The following is a 20,087-nucleotide window of genomic DNA, read 5'->3' on the forward strand; positions in this document are numbered from 1 at the left end:
AGAAAAGCAGCAATTGTATAATCAAACCCTGGTGCTTGTGAGTAAACCTGAGAACTTCATTATACATTATACTTCATTATACTTGCATAACAAAAACCTAAAGTGAAAGGAAAAGAGAGTTAACACCTTTGTCAGGAAATTCAGAGACTGTTTTAAATCCATGCAATATATCATCTTCATCGGTAAACACGCTTATTTCAGAGACTGAGATTTATATAAAATGATATATTCTGCATCATTAGTGATAAGGAATTTAGATATAAATCTGAAGAAAATGAAAATCACTATATGACTAGCGGTGAACCATTGAAAGCCTGGCAAGGAATTGTGGGATATTGCAAGAATCAATACTGTGAACTGTACATTTTTAAGTGTGTTATAATATTAATTAGTGCATATTTATTCTAAGTGAGGAGCATAATTTAGTATTACTTTTAGGCTATTACGCAGTAATGTCTGGCGATATGATCTATACAGTCAGGTCCATAAATATTGGGACATCAACACAATTCTCATATTTTTGGCTCTATACACCACCACAATGTATTTGAAATGAAACAAAAAAATGATATGCTTTACCTGCAGACTTTCAGCTTTAATTTGAGGGAATACTTTTGGTCCCTTAAAAAGTGTGAGGCACATATAGAAACCGTTGCAATTCCTACACCGTTCACCTGATTTGGATGTAAATACCCTCAAATTAAAGCCGAAAGTCTGCAGTTAAAGCACACGTTAGTTTCATTTCAAATCCATTGTGGTGGTGTATAGAGCCCAAAATATGAGAATTGTGTCGATGTCCCAATATTTATGGACCTGACTGTATATAGGCATTAGTGATTTTATTGTGAGTAGGATTTATAAAGAGAATTTTGTAGTCTATTGAAAATGGCATAATATCGAAATTATCTAGCATCAAAATTTAAATAATCTATAATGAGAACCTCAAAAAAGCGTTTGTGCTTAATTTATTCCCTAATTGTACATCTATTTAAAATATATATTTTCAGATTTATATAAAATAAAAATATTTAAAGAACGATCTTGTGTGTCACAGTTGTGCAAAGTGTGTATGTGTGGTTACAGAGCTCCCAAGTCACCCCTGGGGATCATTACATCCATGTCCATACATACCCAGACCAAAAGGACTTTGTGGAGAGACTGCGCCGAAGTTAGGGGGTGTTGCATTCCGATTGGCTAGAAAGAAAAATAATTATTCTTCCAGGTTGGGCTACTGCTAACAGTAGAAGTGAGTGGGGAACGGAAGCCTGAGACCACATGATAAATTCCTTTATATCGATTGTGCTTCAAAAGTCCTGCACCAAGATCCAAACTGGGAACCAGTTGTAACAGTTATATCCACAGGAGTGTGAAAATCTTTACCCTAGGGCCAGTTGTGGCATATCACATACAGCCATGCCTCTGGAGGTACCTTTGCAGGCTGATTTCACTTTGATTTCTAAGCAAATCATGGATAATGCCACAGTAGGCATAGCTGGAAGTCATGTAGGCAACGAGACCACTGACATTTGATTGGGTAACCGAGAACATGGGAATGCACTCTGCAATGTTGCTGCCAAAAAATCCTCATTCTCCTTGAAATAACTTATGACTTCACTGTGAGCTGACCTCAATACACTGCTGCGCCTTTCCCAGCTAAGACCTTTCCTGCACCAGAGACTAGAGTTACCTGCACATAGCCAACCAGTTATTGTCCCCAGTCACTCGTTAGCTGTAGGACAGGTATGTAAAAGGTCTCCACTAGTGTATCTATTTTAAAGCTTTGTCCCTCTCTCACAGTCCTTTGGAAGTCTGTTAGCTTATCTAAAGCAGAATACATGAGCCATCCACATTGAAACATTTCTTCCTGTTGGTCAAGCAGTGCTAGGTTTCGGCTTAGTAGCCTAATCTCTTTATTAAAGCAATATTGCGTCAGAGTTCACGCTGATCTCTGGCACTTTCCTTCTGCAACTGTTACAGCTATGAGTATTAGGGCTTTCTGCATTCCCTGCAGCCATGTCTTGTTTTTAATACATTTAATTCTATCCAATGGTCTAAGTGGACATTTAGAAATGATGGTATGAAAAATGTAATGGAAATGTAAGTGAATGGAATGTGAGTTTTAATGAAGGCAGTAGGAGAAGTGGCAGTATGACATACCACCGTATACACCCCCACTTCTACCACTGTATATACTGTATATATAATGTAAGTGACTGGAATGTGATAGTGTTACAATGAAGGCAGTAGGAGAAGTGGCGGTATGACATACCACCGTATACACCTCACTTCTACCACTGTATATACTGTATATATAATGTAAGTGACTGGAATGTGATAGTGTTACAATGAAGGCAGTATGAGAAGTGACGGTATGACATACCACTGTATACACCCCCACTTCTACCACTGTATATACTGTATATATAATGTAAGTGACTGGAATGTGATAGTGTTACAATGAAGGCAGTAGGAGAAGTAGCAGTATGACATATCACCGTATACACCCCACTTCCACCACTGTATATACTGTATATATAATGTAAGTGACTGGAATGTGATAGTGTTACAATGAAGGCAGTAGGAGAAGTGACGGTATGACATATCACCGTATACACCCCACTTCCACCACTGTATATACTGTATATATAATGTAAGTGACTGGAATGTGATAGTGTTACAATGAAGGCAGTAGGAGAAGTGGCGGTATGACATACCACCGTATACACCCCACTTCTACCACTGATTCTGTCTAATTTCCTCCTGATCGTTTTTATAAATCTCAAAGTTTACCTGTAATAAAGTCAATAGTTGCCCAAGAAATAGGCTAGGCCTATTTTGTTTCATTATTGTGACCATAGAAATAAGGGTCATAGAATCTTCTGTGAATCCCAGCAGTACTATTCTGGCAGAGTACATAATTACAAAATCTAGTGGGCAGAGATCGAGTTAAGACATGTACAGATGTACAACACCTTGTAGTACTCAGGCAACTCCAAGACCTGCATCTTTATACTAGAGATGCTCACTGACCCCCGTGTTTTGGTTTTGAATCTGGATTATCGTTGTGTTTTGGTTTTGGTTGTGCCAAACCATCATTGCGCGTTTTGGTTTTGTTTTGCCATTTTTGTAAAAAATACAAATTTTTTTTAGTCTAAAATAACCTAATTTAGTGCTCCACCAGTTTCTTGGATAAGTGAGGTAATTCTAAAGCTAATAAATTATGAAAAAAACTGTTTAATCCCTGGTAGGCCGTCCTTAATTCGAACACTTGCCTGCAAATTATACAGACAAACCTGATTGTCTACCTCCTCCATCTTTGATTATTGGCAATGTAACCATCGTCTTTGGGTGTATATTACACCCTCCACTTGTAGTTGAATAGAAAAAAAAGCAGCCTGCATAGACTGTAGAATTAGAAAGTAAAAATAAATGGACCAAGGTAGTTTGGTATCTGTCTGCATCAGGCCCCCTCTCCACTAAGAGTAAAATAGAAAACTATTCAGCCATTATAAAGTCTAGAATATAAATAGAAATTGAGAAAGGCAATTTGGTATCTGTCTGCATCATAATCATCAACATCATCATTTGTGCCCTCGTCGCCTACACAAATCTCCCCTCTCATCCTCTTCTAATTCAAAAGTGGCATCCTCAATTGGTGTATCACTGGCTACACTCGGGCTGTTAAGGCACACATCAGCAGAACTGCTGAAAGGAACCTTCTTTATGAGTACACTGTCACTAACAGAATGCTCACGATTAGACATACCACTGGTGGATGGACTCTCCACAGGGATTGGTGTCATTTCTGATTCAGAGCATACATTATCCTCTAATGCCTTACTGTTTTCTTGCATCTCGGCTTTCACGCGTAACAGTACTTGTGCACCACTTTTAGACTCCAAATTACTTGGTTTTGCTTGGTCACGAGTGTCCGTACAAGAAGGCGGCTCAGTAACATTTTTGGATCTGCCACTAATAGATAGAGGCGAAGGTCTCATTCTTTCTTTGCCACTGCATGTGTAGAATGGCATGTTGGCATTTTTTTTTTTTTTTTTTTTTTTTAAAATCAGCAGTTAACTTTTCCTCAATTACACTTCTTTTTCGCTTCAACATGGTAAAAAAAAAATATTTGGTGTGTGTTTTTTTGACGGATTTCAAAAGACTGTAGTTTGACATAGTGTTCCCAGTACGTCATCTGGGAAAGGCTACCACCAGGACTGGTGACAGAACCTGGTTGCTGATTCTGCTCATATGTGGATTGCTTTGAATCCATTATGAGCCCAAAGCACTTGTAGTGCTACAAATTGTTTTAGATACTGCTGACAAATATGACTTGACAGTCAGAAAAATTAATGCAAAAGAATGGGGGACACCCCAAAAGCACTTGGCGTGCCTTAAACTGCACAAAAAAAAACAAAAAACACTCCTCTATCCTCCTCTTACTGCTGGAACAACTGATATTAAGATTACAATGGTATTGCATACAAACAATAATGTGTCCAAATACTGATCTGTCCCTGCGCTGATCTAGCCAGTGTGACCTAACCCTGCTCTCTTCCTCTGTCAAATGGCGATGGATTGCTGTGGAGGCTGATATTTATGCTTTTCAAACCTCGCGAGAACCGGGCTTAGTAATACGAATACGTCACAATGACGTTTTGCCTCAATTTCGAATCCGAATGGGCGGGAGTGTAACGAGCCTGCTCAACTCGGTACTCGGATAGGCTAAATTCGGATGAATTCGGATCTCGGGGAACCGAGCCCGCCCATCTCTACTTTATACGCACAAGACCGATACTTTTGAAGGTAAAACAAAACACACATTACCCAAAAACACGTTGCAGTGATGGGTAACCAGCGGCCCGGAGAGCATTTACCTGCAGCTCTATGCCCCTGATCCGACTTATTCTCTGCTTTACGTCATAGAGCAAAGAATTACTAATCATGAAGGGACCAGGCAGCTTAAACATCATGTGACTTTCTCTGTACAACGCAGGGTGGTCCGGTAGGTCCCCCAATTACCGGAGTAGGGAGCACTGTGCCGTCTTCACCATGTGTCTCCCTCATTCCTCTGTGTGCTCCAGACTGAGTGACAAGGTAAGGGCGAGATCTGAGGGGGTACGTGAGGGCGGGTTAGAGCGAATGATGTAGTGGTGCAGAGAAAAAAATAAAATAAAAAAAAAGATATCTTTTGAAGTTTTAAGTATATCAGATTGCCCATCACTGATCTACAACTGACTTGTCAGGTTGGGGTCTTCTGCATTCTGCAAGAATGTCTTACAGGTTGCAAGGGTGAATTGCAATTTGAGAAAAGCACATCATGCATATGTGTTGCAGTATAATGCTCAATGTACTATATTCATGTTGTGGGTCTTATTTATAGGGTCAGTGAATCTGAATGTGTAAATAGCTTTAAAAAAATATTGTTTTGGTTTGTTTCTCGTTGTTGTTGTGTATATTTCCAATTCGATCATGAAGATTATGCTCCTACACAAATATAAAAACACATTTCTGATTACAATGCTACTATGCTTAGACGTTGAGTTTTGGAAGTCATAAGCCAGTTTATCATTATGTTGAATCACCGATAACGATGCAATACTGCTGCATAGCAACAGCCCTTTAAAATTTAAGATGACCAATTTAAAATACTCCAAAGAAAATAAAGAAAAATAAATGAAGCACGAACATTGGTAGTGAGGGCCGGTCAACGTGCAGTAATACTATAGCAAGACGTACAAGTAAATTACAATTCCCATAGTCCACTGCACAACATGCTTCCAAAGGCAGCACTGAACACCATCTCTCAACACAACTGTGACATCACCAAGCTGCCTAGAGCACGGCTGCATCAGCCAGGGATTGAACCATGCACAGAGCCAACACCTGCGGAGAAGGTAACACTAGAAGGAAGTAGGAAAGGGAGGTCAGACAGTCCCATGGCTGTGCAGTGTCTGCTACCAAACATCATTTAACGGGACGCCAGGCATTGTTGGACCATGTAGACAAAGGCTCACGGGTAACATGTTGTATTAACAAACATGCAGTTTGGATCCAATGGGGCAGATTCAATTTTTAAAATATCCGCAAGACACCTCACACAGAGAGAAATCAGAATTATAATCTAATATATATAAGCCTAGCGGCGTGTGTGTGTGTGTGTGTGTGTGTGTGTGTGTGGAAAAAACTATTTTCTCAGAAAGGGCTCATCCAATTGACCTGAAATTTGGTATAATGACATTATTTGACAAAAAAATTATAATAGTGAAGTCAGTTAACTTCCATCATCCCCCCTTCCCCCCGTGGGTGGGGAAGTAAAGGCTAAATTTACCAGTTGAGGGCTCAAACTCTTGACCGTGTGGGTATTTATTTACCAGAGCCCGTATTTGGTCATGGACAATTGTATGTCGCATTTTCACGAGTATGGAGAAGCAGTGATGTGAAAGTGCAGGTTATGAATACTGCCCTTCAAGGAAGACTGATTGAGCACAGCGATAAGGTGTTTACCAGAAACGTGTATCGAGAGGTTTTAGAACAGTAAGACGATGGAGATTAAGGATGTGACGATGAAGATGAAGGATGAGGTGATGGAGAAGAATGATGAGGTGGTGACATGTGGACAAAACCACGTTAAAAAAAGGCGCTTATGTCGGGAAGTAACGCTCTTCCCCTGAGGAGGCCTGGCCTAGCCCCAAATGCATGACAAGAACCTTTTTAACACCTTAAGTAGCTTGATTTGACTAGAATGCATGAGTATCATGCACGGGTTAACATATATATATAATTTTAATAGAGGAAACACTAATTTTTTCTTGCACCCCTTAGAGGTGCGAGCAAAAATGAGCATTACTTTTTACTGTAATATCGGTAAAGATGCGCGCCCGCAATGTTCTTAGGAAATCCGTGGACAATTGAATATGCCCCAATATATTAAAGCAAGCCACTTATTTGAAAAAGGATTGCTCTTTTAATTTTAGCACCAAATGTTCAAAACCCAATTAGTTTCTCGGCGCCTCCTTCTGAAAGACATTCTAAGGAATGCCAAACAGCAGCTGCACACAGCAGACAATTAGTTCATTGTTAGGTTTTCAGTAGTTTTTCTACTAATCAAAAGCAAATTTGCCTGTTCAGAAAATATATGATGCAATCTAATGAGGCACAACAAACCGTAGCTAATCACGGCATTGTACATTTCTCTGCTGGAAAAAAAAAAAGTTAATTCATAGTAAAGAAATATTTGGGGGAATTTGAATACTTTCGTTTCCTACAATTCTGAAAACAAAAGCTCCCCCTTCAAACTCTTTCCAAGTAACATCCGCTCTGAACGGACACATTTAGGTTTCAAGACATTTGTTAAATAGAGAGAGTATCGCAGAATTCAATGTGTGGCAAGTAGCGTTTTTTTCCCCCCCAATAAGAAGCAAAAATATAGCCACACCGTTACACCCATCTGTCCCAGGAAATATCATTAACTCATTATTATGAAAGATTGAATTTGAGGTGGCCAGAGGGCAACCAGGGTGATATGGAAGAAAGACATTTAGTAAGGTAACAAAGATGGAGAGAGATCCAGAGAGGATAAATTTGGGTATTTATTATACACATGGACAGGATACCGAAATCTAAAGAAACTCATTAATTTTCCAAGAGTAGTGGTATAGATAAAGAGCAGAGCACCTAGGGCTGAGCCTTGTGGGACTCCAAATGATAAAGGAAATTATATTTTGCGCCAACTTCAGTTTCAGCTCTGGTCGGAGTCATTTACGTTTAAAATCTTTTGCTAAATAGAGAGTATCACAGAATACAATGTGTGTTTTTATACGGACAAGACTAATAAAAACGATTTTTTTTTTATTTTTTTTTTTAAAGAGGTGACCTTATCCCCGATGATACTATTCACACCAATGCACCCTCACAACTGTCTTAATCTCCACTGTGAGACACATTTGCTCCTCTTGTTTCAGCTGCGCTTTCTTCCTCTTAGAATGTAAGCTCTCTAATGAGCAGGGTCCTCTATAACCTTTATTTTCATGCCTGTATTTATTTTGTCTACCTTGTATGTCCTTGTTTTATACGGTAACAGGAGAAAGTGCCACTGTACCGGATTCTGCAAAGCCAGAGAGGCTTTAGCAGATTCCCTTAGGGAACGACAGATAACGCCATCTCCGGATGGCGTTATCTGTCTGTGCAGTGCAAAGCTCATCACAGCTTCATGCATTGCGGAAACGGCCATTCCCACATCTTTTAAGTGTAAAATAAGTTTGATGCAAAGACTCCTGAAAGAGGGATGAGTAGGGTAAGAACCAGGATAGGACAGTGTCCTGAAGACTTGGGGAATGTAGCATTTATATAATGTCATTTCTCTTTGGATATTTATATTTTTTCTAAAATAGTGAATTATTTATCCAAACCAGTTCAAAATGTAATTGAATTTAACTGATTCAAGGTTCAACTTGGACAGCCAACCCCGCAGATAATAGAGCTCACAGCAAAAACAAAGGATTATAAAATAAGATGATTGTTTAAGCTTAAAGCTGCACTACCACCTAGAAAAAAAAATTGTATTCATTTACCCCAGTCCCCTAGCAATAAAGTGAAAATCATGGGTGTGGCATAGGAGGAGCAGGAGTTTTTCATTGGTCAGCGGTGCTAGAGCCGACAAGTCAACATTGAAAGACTTCAAGTAGTTTTCCTGTACCCACTGAAGACCAGGCCTTTCTCCCAGATTCCGCTCACTTCCTAATGAAGTTGAGGGCTTCAATGGGGAAACTCATGACATTTCGGTCTCGTTCCCCACAGCGTGGCAATTGCAAAATTTCACTGAGGGGCCAAAATGACCCGATTTTTGGTGCCACGCCTGCACCTTCCACTTGACCTCCTATCCAGGATCTCGAAACCAGACAAGTATGAGCTAGGCTGAAAAGGGAGGCAGGATATAGTGAGCTTTATAATGTTACAACACCCACCTTCTTTATTGATTTCCATAGGGCAAGATTACAGACCAATGTTTAGCATTGCAACGTGGAGAACATTTATAGCGCAGGAAGATCTTATGCTCTGCTGCTCACTACAGCAAGACCGTTCAATATGTCAAATACCCCCAGGAAGAGAATACATTTTAAATAGGACAAAAACTAAAAATAAAAAAAATTAAGTTCCTCCTGCTCAGTCCTCTTACAAATAAGTGTTAGATGCAATACAGTGTATTGAAAGGCGCACCAGTTTGGCAAATCTCAACTTTTATCCCCCCCCCACAAATATGTGATGACTGATACGAATAGATTAGGAAACATTTCCTTCTCCAGTCAGGTGATACAAATAATATCCTGTCAATTTCTTTTATTATTCAGCATTAATATTTGAATTTATAAAAACTGCCAGTGAAAGGCAAATACAAATGTTACCTCTGCTAATTCCCAAAGGACAGTTATACCAGATCAGGTAAGAATTATTTGCAAGGTGCCCTCAAAAATCCACGCTCCGGAGTGGTAGTAAAACCTGACAGTCGGCCAATAACTATGACAAATTATACATTCATAGCATCTGTGACAATCGATAAACTGACTCACCAAATTAATAAAATATAGATCACAAGGCATACATTTTTATTAAAGAATAATTCTGTGATAACCAAGTAATGGGGAAGCTTTCGAGCAGAAGATTAAATTACATGCTAAGCAAACTGGCTTTGCGTGATAAACCGTAGGTTACGTTCTGCAATGGAAACCAATGGATATGCAATACGGCCGACAGTCAATAAACCAGCTTTATAAAGCATACACCATAACAGCCACAAAACGCACTCAAACACAATTTGCAAAATATGCCATTACATTTGCATTAATGACTTTTTTCCTCTGGTTTCCTTCTTCAACCTGTAATATATTTCTTCCACCTCAACCAGCTCGTTAGGCTTATTATTTGTTAAATTCAGTTTTTAAACCATATACAAAAGAGTGAGGACCTTTATTCGTATTATCTTTCAAAATATTACATTAGTATGATCCTTATTGTAACAGCAATTGGGACATTATTACTAATATTTTTATTAGGAAAAAACGATTATGTAGCTGGGCAAAGGAATCCAGTACTGGGCATAGGATTAATTTTAGCCTGAGACAAGTAATATTGCAGTAGGGCTATAGAATGATGCTTGGCTGCATACAGTTACATTTAAGTGCAGATTTGTCCTACATTATTTAGAGGTCGAGGTGAACAGAAGGTTTAGTGAATGACTGTTCTGTGTGTAGAAACCAGTCAATCAATCCCAACCTGGGGGTAAATGTATCAATGCCCGGATTCTTCAACTCCGGCGAGATCGGCGTCTACAGCGCTTAAATTTAAAGCGGTGCTGCCTTGTAAAGGGAAGTTTCCCTTTACAAGGCAGCGCCGCTTTAAATTTAAGCGCTGTAGACGCTGATCTCGCCGGAGTTGAAGAATCCGGGCATTGATACATTTACCCCCTGGTTTTGGGGACAGTAAAATAAAACAAGATTTTCCCTGTACAGGCAGGGCCGGGGCTAGGGTCCATGGCGCCCTAGGCATTTTGAAAAAAAAATCGGCGCCGCCCACCCCCCCTCAAAAACGGCGCCCTCCTCACCCTGTCTTTCCTTGCCTCACCACCGCCGCCTCTCTGCTCCGTCTCCTCCCCTCCACTCCACTCACTGACACTAGTGAGTGGAGGGGAGGAGACGGAGCAGAGAGGCGGCGGTGGTGAGCAATAGCCTCTTCCCCCCTCCCCCGTGCATTAGAATGCTGTGTGGCGGCCGTGACAGGTATGGTCAGCGGTCGCCGCACAGTTTTAAAGTAATTTTCATTCTGGAGGGCGCCCACCAGAGCCCGGCGCCCTAGGCAAGTGCCTAACCTTGCCTAATGGGAGCGCCGGGCCTGTGTACAGGTTCATATCTGACTTTAGGGACTATTTTGGGATTACTTGACATCTGACCCCTGTGATGAAACAATAAGCATGTAGAACATTAGACAAATGGGAGGCAATCACACTAGTATCAATACTGTCATGGAATCCATGACAATTACATTTTTGCCACCAACCTCCCCAGAGGGATTTTTTTTTGTTTTTTTTAATTTCAACCATCCCATTTAAATATATACAGAGGGCATTTTAAGAGTGCACCTGTAGCAGCAAAGCTAGAGGCAAGAGGGAAAATAAATTGAAGGGAGGAGGGGGGGGGGGACCAGAGCATTGTGTTTAAGACCCGAGGGTGTATTTAATAAACCGCAGGCTTGAAAAAGGGGAGATGTTGCCTATATTATTATTATCATTTATTTGTTAGGCGCCACAAGGTATCCGCAGCGCCGCACACAGTACTAACAGTAGACTATACAGGGTGAAACCATACAGAACAATGAACAAAAAGTACCAATACTTCAGAAACTCCGGCCAGTCATATGCAGTAAAGATGGAGCGGAAGAACAGGTATGGAGACAGGAGGGGAGGGGGCCCTGCTCATACGAGCTTACATCCTAAGGGAGGGACGGAGCGGAAGAACAGGTATGGAGACAGGAGGGGAGGGGGCCTATAGCAACCAGATTCTAGCTGTCATTTTGTAGAATGTACTAAATAAATAACTAGAATCTGATTGGTTGCTATAGGCAACATCGCCACTTTTTCAAACTTGCAGTTTAGTAAAGATACCCCCTGGTGCCCCTATATTCACATCCGACAAAACTCCCTTTATAGTCACCTGAAACATGCACAAAACTAGAAGTAATTTTACAGTTGATATTTCTATCCAGCCAGAATAGGAAAGCCTGGGAAGGAAGATTGTTTCTGCATTTTTCCCTAATTATGTGAGTGATATGTTTTTTCTTAAGGATATATAATGGTCTGTTTAGGAGAAAAAAGCCTTATTTCTAGTGAAAATTGGTGTTTTCCCTACTAGTAAAGTAAATGTAAAAATTCTTTTTTCTTAGGATATAGCTTTTTTTATTAATAGCCAATATTTATAAAAACAAAAATATTTAAAATTATGTCATTTTTTATTTTGTTTTTTTAATTAATGGAATGGACAGCCCCAAATCTGGGCTTTTAGTTCCTCTGAGCTTGTGTGAACCAGTTAACCCTTACCACTCCGGCCTTAAAGAAAGGCTTCCCAACAACTTGCAAAAAAATAGACACATTTTAAACAATAATACAAAGTCAACAAAAAAAAAAAAAGAGTTAAAATTGAGTTGTACAATTTCTAATCTAGCTAGAACTAAATATAGTATAAAAAGGAACCAAGGTCAAATTATGCCCACACGTCTTAGCTGTGACTACACAGGGGTTATAAACAAGCGCAGGTGTCTGAAATACCCTCACCAATATCGAATATGGATACAGCTCAAACATGTATGATATTTTCCAGCATTGCAATAGCTCTTACACTGATTTTTAGCCATTTTATTTATACGTTGAGTTTGTAGTGTGTGACTATGTAGAGAATACCACTGAAAGACAATATCCAATAGAACCCAAATGAATCATTGAGGAGAACTCTGGTCTTCAAGAACCTGATAAACAGAGAATGTTGTCGTCTCGTTGCACAGAACCACAACACATGATGGTACTATAATTTTTACTACTAGGGTCTGTATCAGATCAGGTTTGAAGGGTATGTATTAACAACACACCTGTGTTCAAGCAGGTATACCTTTGTAGAACACAAACATATATCAGGTCTAACTCTTATGCCAAGTAACGGAGTATACATAGTTAATATTTCTTCCCCTCTCCCAATGTCCCTCTTGTGCCCACACGTGGGTAGTAGGTACTCCATGTGATGTTTTTGTATAAACTAGGGACCGATTCCTTTCGAGGACGATTTAGCTGAAGCCTTTCAGGACAGAAGGGACTTGAGGAATCAGAAGTAAGAAATCAGGAGAGCATCAGGTCCATGGATTCCTGTGTCTGCGCATGGCCGCTGTTCACACGATCACAGCGGCAGGAAATCCTGCTTACATTATACTGCTAACCGAGATCAATAATTCTCACAACTGCAGTTATCAGAGTGGTGGGATCACTTTGCATTCTGTCTAGAACGTGGGGGGGGGGGGGGGGGGAGAAAAAAAAAAAAAAAAAAAAAGACATGTGGGAATGGGGTGAACTATTCATGACACCCCTGGGTTATAGAACGGGTTAAAAGTTGGTTAAAACACTAAAAAAATAGATAAAGAACAAACCTGTAATCTGCATCAAAGTTTTCATTCTCCATATAGTTTCATTCATTATATCAAAGTGCAAATTAGATTTCTTCATTCTTCTGTCACTCACCACAAGGTGAGAGGTAATATTTTAGGATTAATGTACACTACTCCTAAATAATACAGAAGTTCCCTCCCTAGGAGATAGGAGGAAATAGCCTCACAACTACAAGCTTGTCAAACCATCCACACAGAGCTAGAGAGAAAACTGGCTGCACTTAATTACCCACAGTTCACTGAGTGATCCAACACCACTTGTAATTATCACAGTAAACACAGAACCCACAGCAGGTGAGAGATAATACAATTGTTTACTGGGATAGGATGGGTCTGCTCCGGGGGCAGCTATCACTCAGCCCCCCCCCCTGGCTTCAGATTGATTTTTAGGGGCAAGGAATGAGGATTAATACCTTACATTGTATTTATTAATAACAAACCTGGACAAGACAGCTTCAAAGCAAGGAATAGAAATAAAAAGTAGGAAAATCAGAAATTGGCAGGTCAACCAATTAAAAACAGACACAGGTGAAACGCAGATGTGTTTTTTTTATGCAATACAAATGATTCTGGCAGAATTTGTGTGCTAGAAAATTGTATCAAATTAGTCCCCTAAAACAGGCAGTATGAACTGCAATGAGGCATGTTTATTTTACAGGTGACTGGTTCTGAATGACTGATCTGAGAACTCTAAGCAACCAGCCTTGTATGTATTTATTTTATACCATCCTTTGATAAAGCATTTTTTTGGGGAAATGTGAAATATTATAATTATAGCCTGCAGATCTTTACTATTTATCATCAGTGATTATGACATCTGTGCTACCAATCATCATTGTCATCTGACAATATTGGGATCAGGGGAGGGCTGGCAAAATCCAGCCCCGGGGGCCAAGACTCGACTCAGCAGCCTATTTTAAAGGGAAAAAAAATGCAGGTGACCCAGCCCAAGGTAGCCCCCTATGGGACCGGCCCGAGGGGCAGTTGCCCCCCTGACCCCCAGCCCAGCCTGCCCCTGGTTGGGATAAAGAAACTCCTTACTATGAAATAGCAAGTAGCGGAATGCAGCCCAACCTACCACACTACGGACACAGAAGCAGCGAGATGTATTCACAGCTTAACTTTGGTACACACTGGCGCAATTATCGTGCAGATCACACAATAAATCACTGTTTGGTCAGATATCGTATTTAGTGTATACGCTCCTACGATCAGGGGCAAGCTGGGGGGCAGGGTGGAATCTGCCCCCCGGGTCGGTCACTGGGCCACCTGCATTTTTTGTCATTTAAAATGTTCCTCATTGGCTGCTGAGTCTAGTCTGCGCCCCCCCCCCCCCCCGCCCCCCTCGCCGGGCTAAAATTTGCCAAGCCTCCCCTGTCCACGATCATGTTTTATTGTACCAAAGCACATCACTTCCTAAAAATCACAATCAACGATACAACCATGTTGGGCAAATGTGGAAGTGTGTACGCACTCACAACCAGCAGTGTAGGCAGATATCTGTAGATATCACCATCATTTCAGCAGGTGGTTATGAGAGATGAAGAGCACAGATCTGAAGATAAATTGTGTACGTGTGTACGCATGAATCGGCATGCTCAACGGGACTTTCAATTGTTGGTAAAATAGTTACAGAATGAAGTAGTTGCATTAGTGTGTACCCAGCTTTACACTTGTACATGGATCTTTAGCTCATCCATTGTATTCTTTATTTGTTTCTTTTTACACCACATTCTCAGGAGAGCAGGGCCAGTGAATGTGAAGCCTGTTTGGAGCTTCTATTCGCATGGTCCAGCCCACACACATGCTTTAAAAAAGAGCCAAACATCCAGAACCAACCCTGGCCAATCAGCAGTGAAGATTTCAACTGACGTGAATGTTATTCGCCAAGCACTATGCATATAAACAGGTATACACTCAAAAGCAGGGTTTTTCATAGCTCAACAATATGTAACCATTAGTATGTATCTGAATTAAATGGTATAGAGGCGGACATTGCCAATGTGATCTACGCTGAATCTGTACTGAACATTCTGCAGGTCTCAGCCATGTAGTAGTGATGAATCAATGTCTATGTAACCATGCAGCATGCATCGAAACCAAATGCTACGCGGTCATACAGCCAAATGAAACATAAAATGACTCTGCTTTCCTACTGAAGTGTCATTTTGAAATATAAATTGCTGCAGAATCTTTCATCTGGAAAAGAGAATTTAGGTCTCACAATTGTTATTATCTGTGCATGCATCTGATAATCTGTTATATTCCTGTTCCAGGCTTGTAGGCGGAACACTTTAATTCACAATCTCCAGTGTGTCAGTAACGTGAAGATAACGGCTATGATTATAAAGGCCAGTTTACACTCCGCAGAGAGAAAGAAACAGAAATTAACAAGCGCTGTGATTTTCATGCTCTGTTCATTCATTAGCTACTTCAGGCAATTTATTGTAGTGAAAAATCACAAATACTTCTCAGCGTTCTATTCCCTGATCCTCTCCATATACAGTGATGAATACGTTTCAGGTCCTTTAAAGGGGAAAATCATCCACTTGTACCTTTCTGTAAAATTAGATATAATAAAATTCTGTAGTTTATTTCATTACGAAAAAAAAGTGTTGTGAAATACGTACGTTATTGTTTTATTATTCCCTATTGTGTTATCTCTCTGTATTGCTTTTGTTCTGTTATTGAATAATGGCAACGACTGAACGCACATAGGCTCATACTACCTTCACTGATCATCATTTAAACTAAGGGGAGGACAATGGTGTAATTAGGACAAATTTCACGGTCTAAAAATACTACCAGAAGTAGCACTTGTGGGCAGTAGATGGCAATGTCGGGGTAGTCCCATGCCTATTCATTAAAACCTGTCAGCTTGTACTCATGGACAGAACACACACATTCAGAAGTAGTTGATGTCTGGGTGCAGTATTATTTTATTCTGTACACATATATCATCATTGTTATCATTTATTTAGATAGTGCCACCAATTCCGTAGCGCTGTACAGACAATCAGTCCCTGCCCCATTGGAGCTTACAGTCTAAATTCCCTAACATAGAACACACACACACGTTAAATTTGTCAACAGCCAGTTAACTTACTAGTATGTGTTTGGAGTGTGGAATTAAACACACAGAGACCATATGAACTCCGCACATACTCTTATGTTCATTAGTACTATTTTAATGATCCATAATTTATTTTCTCTGTTTGTCTGACTATATTGGCTAGCATGTTTTGTCAGTTGGGTGTCATTTTTCTTGTTGGTTTAATAAGGTGTGTACACTCACTTGTATTGCTCTTGAGAAAGGTGGGTGGGTCATACCTAAAGTTTGATACTTTCATATGATGACAGTGACAGGATGGACCTCCTATGCCACCCAGTATGTGTTGCTGGGGATCGGCTGGGCTTGCCTTGCCACCGTCCCCTGTCATTATCCCAAATACGCCCCTCCAAACACAGTAGGAGGAGCCTGCTACCACCACTAGGCTCCTTTGCCGGCACCTAGAACCGCTGCCATCTGGGTAACTATCGCTGCTAGTGTACCCCCTTGCTAGTACACCTGGGCTGGTACCCCTGACCTCATGCCTTCAGGTCAGGGTTGCTGTGAACAGTTCCCTCTTGTTTATCACACTGGCCAGAACTGCAGGGTAGCGGGCAAAGCATTAGTACTAGACGCTGGGTCACAACCTCTGAACAGCTGGATAACGGATTAGATTGGTCTAATCTGTAGGTCACAGGAATTACAGCAGGTAAGTAGGCGTCAAAGCAGGATCTTGAAGCAGTGATGTTTTAGTAGTCCTAATAAGGACAGTTACACACTAGTTTGAGGTACTAGTGATCTTCCTGAAGAACATATGGTGTAATACATTTCAAAGTAAAACAGGGCACTTTATATACAGTTTTACACACATACCCTGCAGGAGGCTGGATTACCTCCTGCCCCTTTAATTAATCCAGATTGATTCATTCATAGTGCTTCCAAGAACTCTGCCTCAAGGTCTGGTTCTTCCCCTGGCCGAAAACAGTACCCGGGGGAAGGCAGCCCGATCCCAGGGCAGCAGCCCCTGTCCTGCCGCTCCTGGAGTTCTCTGAGTTCCAGTATGCAGCTCAGCCTGCTGGGACCCCGAGGAGGCACTGCATCTCCTGGATTCAAATGACCCTCTGGCAGCCAATGAAGCTGACTGGCGGCGCGCAGGTGGAGGGGGTGGGAGATGAAGGCTTCAGGGCTGGATCACCAGGGAAAATAAGAACCTTTTTATTTTATATATATACACATTTAGTTCACACATTCAGTATACGGTCAGGTCTATATATACATAGTTACACTTCTGGCGCCTAGCGCCGGGAGTTAACCCCTGTTGCACTGCACACTGGTTAACTGCCGGCACTGCAGCACCTGCACATTACATACTTTCATTTATTTACATAAATACATATTTTTACACTCTATTTAACCCATTTACTGCCCCAGAACCGTTGCTCAGCACCGTAGCGCTCATTTAAATATACATTTTTATTTTAATACACACATTTTTATTTATAACTTAAAAAGGCGCTAGGCTCCGCATGCATAACCACTCCGATGCCAGATGACATTTAAAGATGGCCGTCGCACATGTGCTTCCATGGCTGGACAATACAGGGACCCGGCCACAATGACCTAACGTAGAATACAAGGAGGCTGTACAAAGGAGGCCCATCTTTGCTGCCCCAAGGGGTGAGATTCCACATTGAAGCTTAATTTTTTTTTCTGCAGGATCATATTATTATTAACGTTTATTTAAAGGACACCCCATGAGGTCCGCAGCGCTGTACAGAGGGCAAACAACAAGACAGTGCATGGTGTAACAGTACCATACAGTAAACAAATAACACTACAACTCTCAACACAGCTACTGGGGTGCAAGGGGTATATTCAACAGGCTGAAACTTGCCCATTGGGGGCCACTAACAGGTTTAGAGCTGCTGAAAGAGGTGCGAAGACAATGGAGATGTGGAGTCAATGGGCAGAGAGCCCAAGGAGGAGGTGCGCAGTGTAGCTTGTGAGCAAAAAAGGTGAAGGTTAACGCTCAGTTTGATCCATTTAAGGTAGAGGATGTCCCTCTGCTCACATCTAGAGTCGATTCTGCCATCTACCAGTTTGTCTAAATAATGTAAATGTTTAGAATAGTACATGTTCAATAAAACAGTTCTTCACTATTGAACCCCAGAGCTCCCATAAATATTACAATTCTTACAATTGTTACTTGTGTTGTGATCACATCCAATGAGATCAGCGTCGGACTGGCCTACCGGGACACTGGTGAAATCCCTGGTGGGCCCCACTGTCGGAAAGCCATGCCCCCTTTGCAAAGGGAACAGGGTCTAGTGCGTGCAGAAGGGGTGCCAGGGGGCTCATATCTATGCCCTCCCAGGCTGGTCCTATAATGAACTACCTGGGCAGGCTTAATAGAAAAAGACAATCCTCCTCTTCCTGGTTCCTATAGGTGGTGACGGAGCTACACGACCCTCTTCCTTCTACAGCTAGAGATAAGGTAAGTGTGATATGTATGTTTGTATGTATGTATGTATGTATGTATATATGAATATATGTGTGTATGTGTGTTTTTAAAATGCTGTATAGACTGGTGTGTGTATGTATGTAAATAGTAAAAATGCTTTATAGGCTGGTGTGTATATGTATGTGTAAATGGTTAAAATGCTGTATAAACTGGTGTGTATATGTGTGTGTGTGTATATGTATAAATGGTTAAACTGCTGTAGGGACTGGTGTGCGTGTGTTAGTGTGCAGGCACAGGCATTTCGCTCTGCTAGGAGTGAAGGGTGGGGCAGGTGTCCATCAAAGTGATGGCGCTCTCCCCTAAAGAAATGTATTGATTTGCCCGTGGTAGAGATTGATGTGTGTGTGTGTGTGTGTGTGCTATGTAAAGGGTTAATATATTGTGGGGATTGGTCGGTCCCCTCCTGGCTCCAGGCACCCCATCTACTGGGCACCCCATCTCTCACACTTTTCTTCCCTGCGTCCAGGCACCCCATCTGCTACACTTTCCTTCCCTGCGTCCGGACACCCCATCTGCTACACTTTCCTTCCATGCTTCCGGGCACCCATCTGCCACACTTTCCTTCCCTGCGACCGGGCACCTCATCTGCTATACTTTCCTTCCCTGCGTCCGGGCACCCCATCTATCACACTTTCCTACCCTGCGTCTGGGCACCCCATCTGCTACACTTTCCTTCCCTGCGTCCGGGCAAACCATTTATCCCACTTTCCTTCCCTGTGTCCGGGCACCGCATCTGCTACACTTTCCTTCCCTGTGTCCAGGCACCGCATCTGCTACACTTTCCTTCCCTGTGTCCAGGCACCCCATCTGTTACACTTTCCTTCCCTGTGTCCGGGCACCCCATCTGCTACACTTTCCTTCCCTGTGTTCGGGCACCCCATCTCTCACACTTTCCTTCCCTGTGTCTGGGCACCCCAACTGCTACACTTTCCTTCCCTGCGTCCAGGCACCCCATCTGCTACACTTTCCTTCCCTGCGTCCGGGCACCCCATCTGCTACACTTTCCTTCCCTGCGTCCAGGCACCCATCTGTCACACTTTCCTTCCCTACGTCCAGGCACCCATCTTGTATACTTTCCTTCCCTGCATTCGGGCACCCCATCTGCTACACTTTCCTTCTCTGCGTCCGGGCACCCCATCTATCACACTTTCCTTCCCTGCGTCCGGGCACCCCATCTGCTACACTTTCCTTCCCTGTGTCCGGGCACCCCATCTGCTACACTTTCCTTCCCTGTGTCTGGGCACCACATCTCCTATACTTTCCTTCCCTGTGTCCGGGCACCCCATCTCTCACACTTTCCTTCCCTGTGTCTGGGCG

At 41.8% G+C, this 20,087-nt stretch overlaps 1 protein-coding gene across 7 annotated transcripts in view; it reads right to left on the reverse strand.

Annotated features, from left to right (window-relative positions):
- The window catches only part of CTBP1 (C-terminal binding protein 1), a 434,573-nt gene that overhangs the window by 148,986 nt on the left and 265,500 nt on the right, over positions 1-20,087 (reverse strand). The window contains exon 1 of one of the 7 annotated variants that reach the window (XM_075194137.1): positions 13,183-13,336. The exons of the other annotated variants lie outside the window; for them this stretch is intronic. Coding sequence (XP_075050238.1) covers positions 13,183-13,258 — 76 coding nt within the window. The 5' untranslated portion in view covers positions 13,259-13,336. Of the gene's footprint in view, positions 1-13,182; positions 13,337-20,087 lie in introns of those variants that run through there. 7 annotated transcript variants of the gene reach the window in all.

Source organism: Mixophyes fleayi, chromosome 1 (genome assembly GCF_038048845.1).
Source record: "Mixophyes fleayi isolate aMixFle1 chromosome 1, aMixFle1.hap1, whole genome shotgun sequence".
Lineage (NCBI taxonomy): Eukaryota > Metazoa > Chordata > Amphibia > Anura > Limnodynastidae > Mixophyes > Mixophyes fleayi.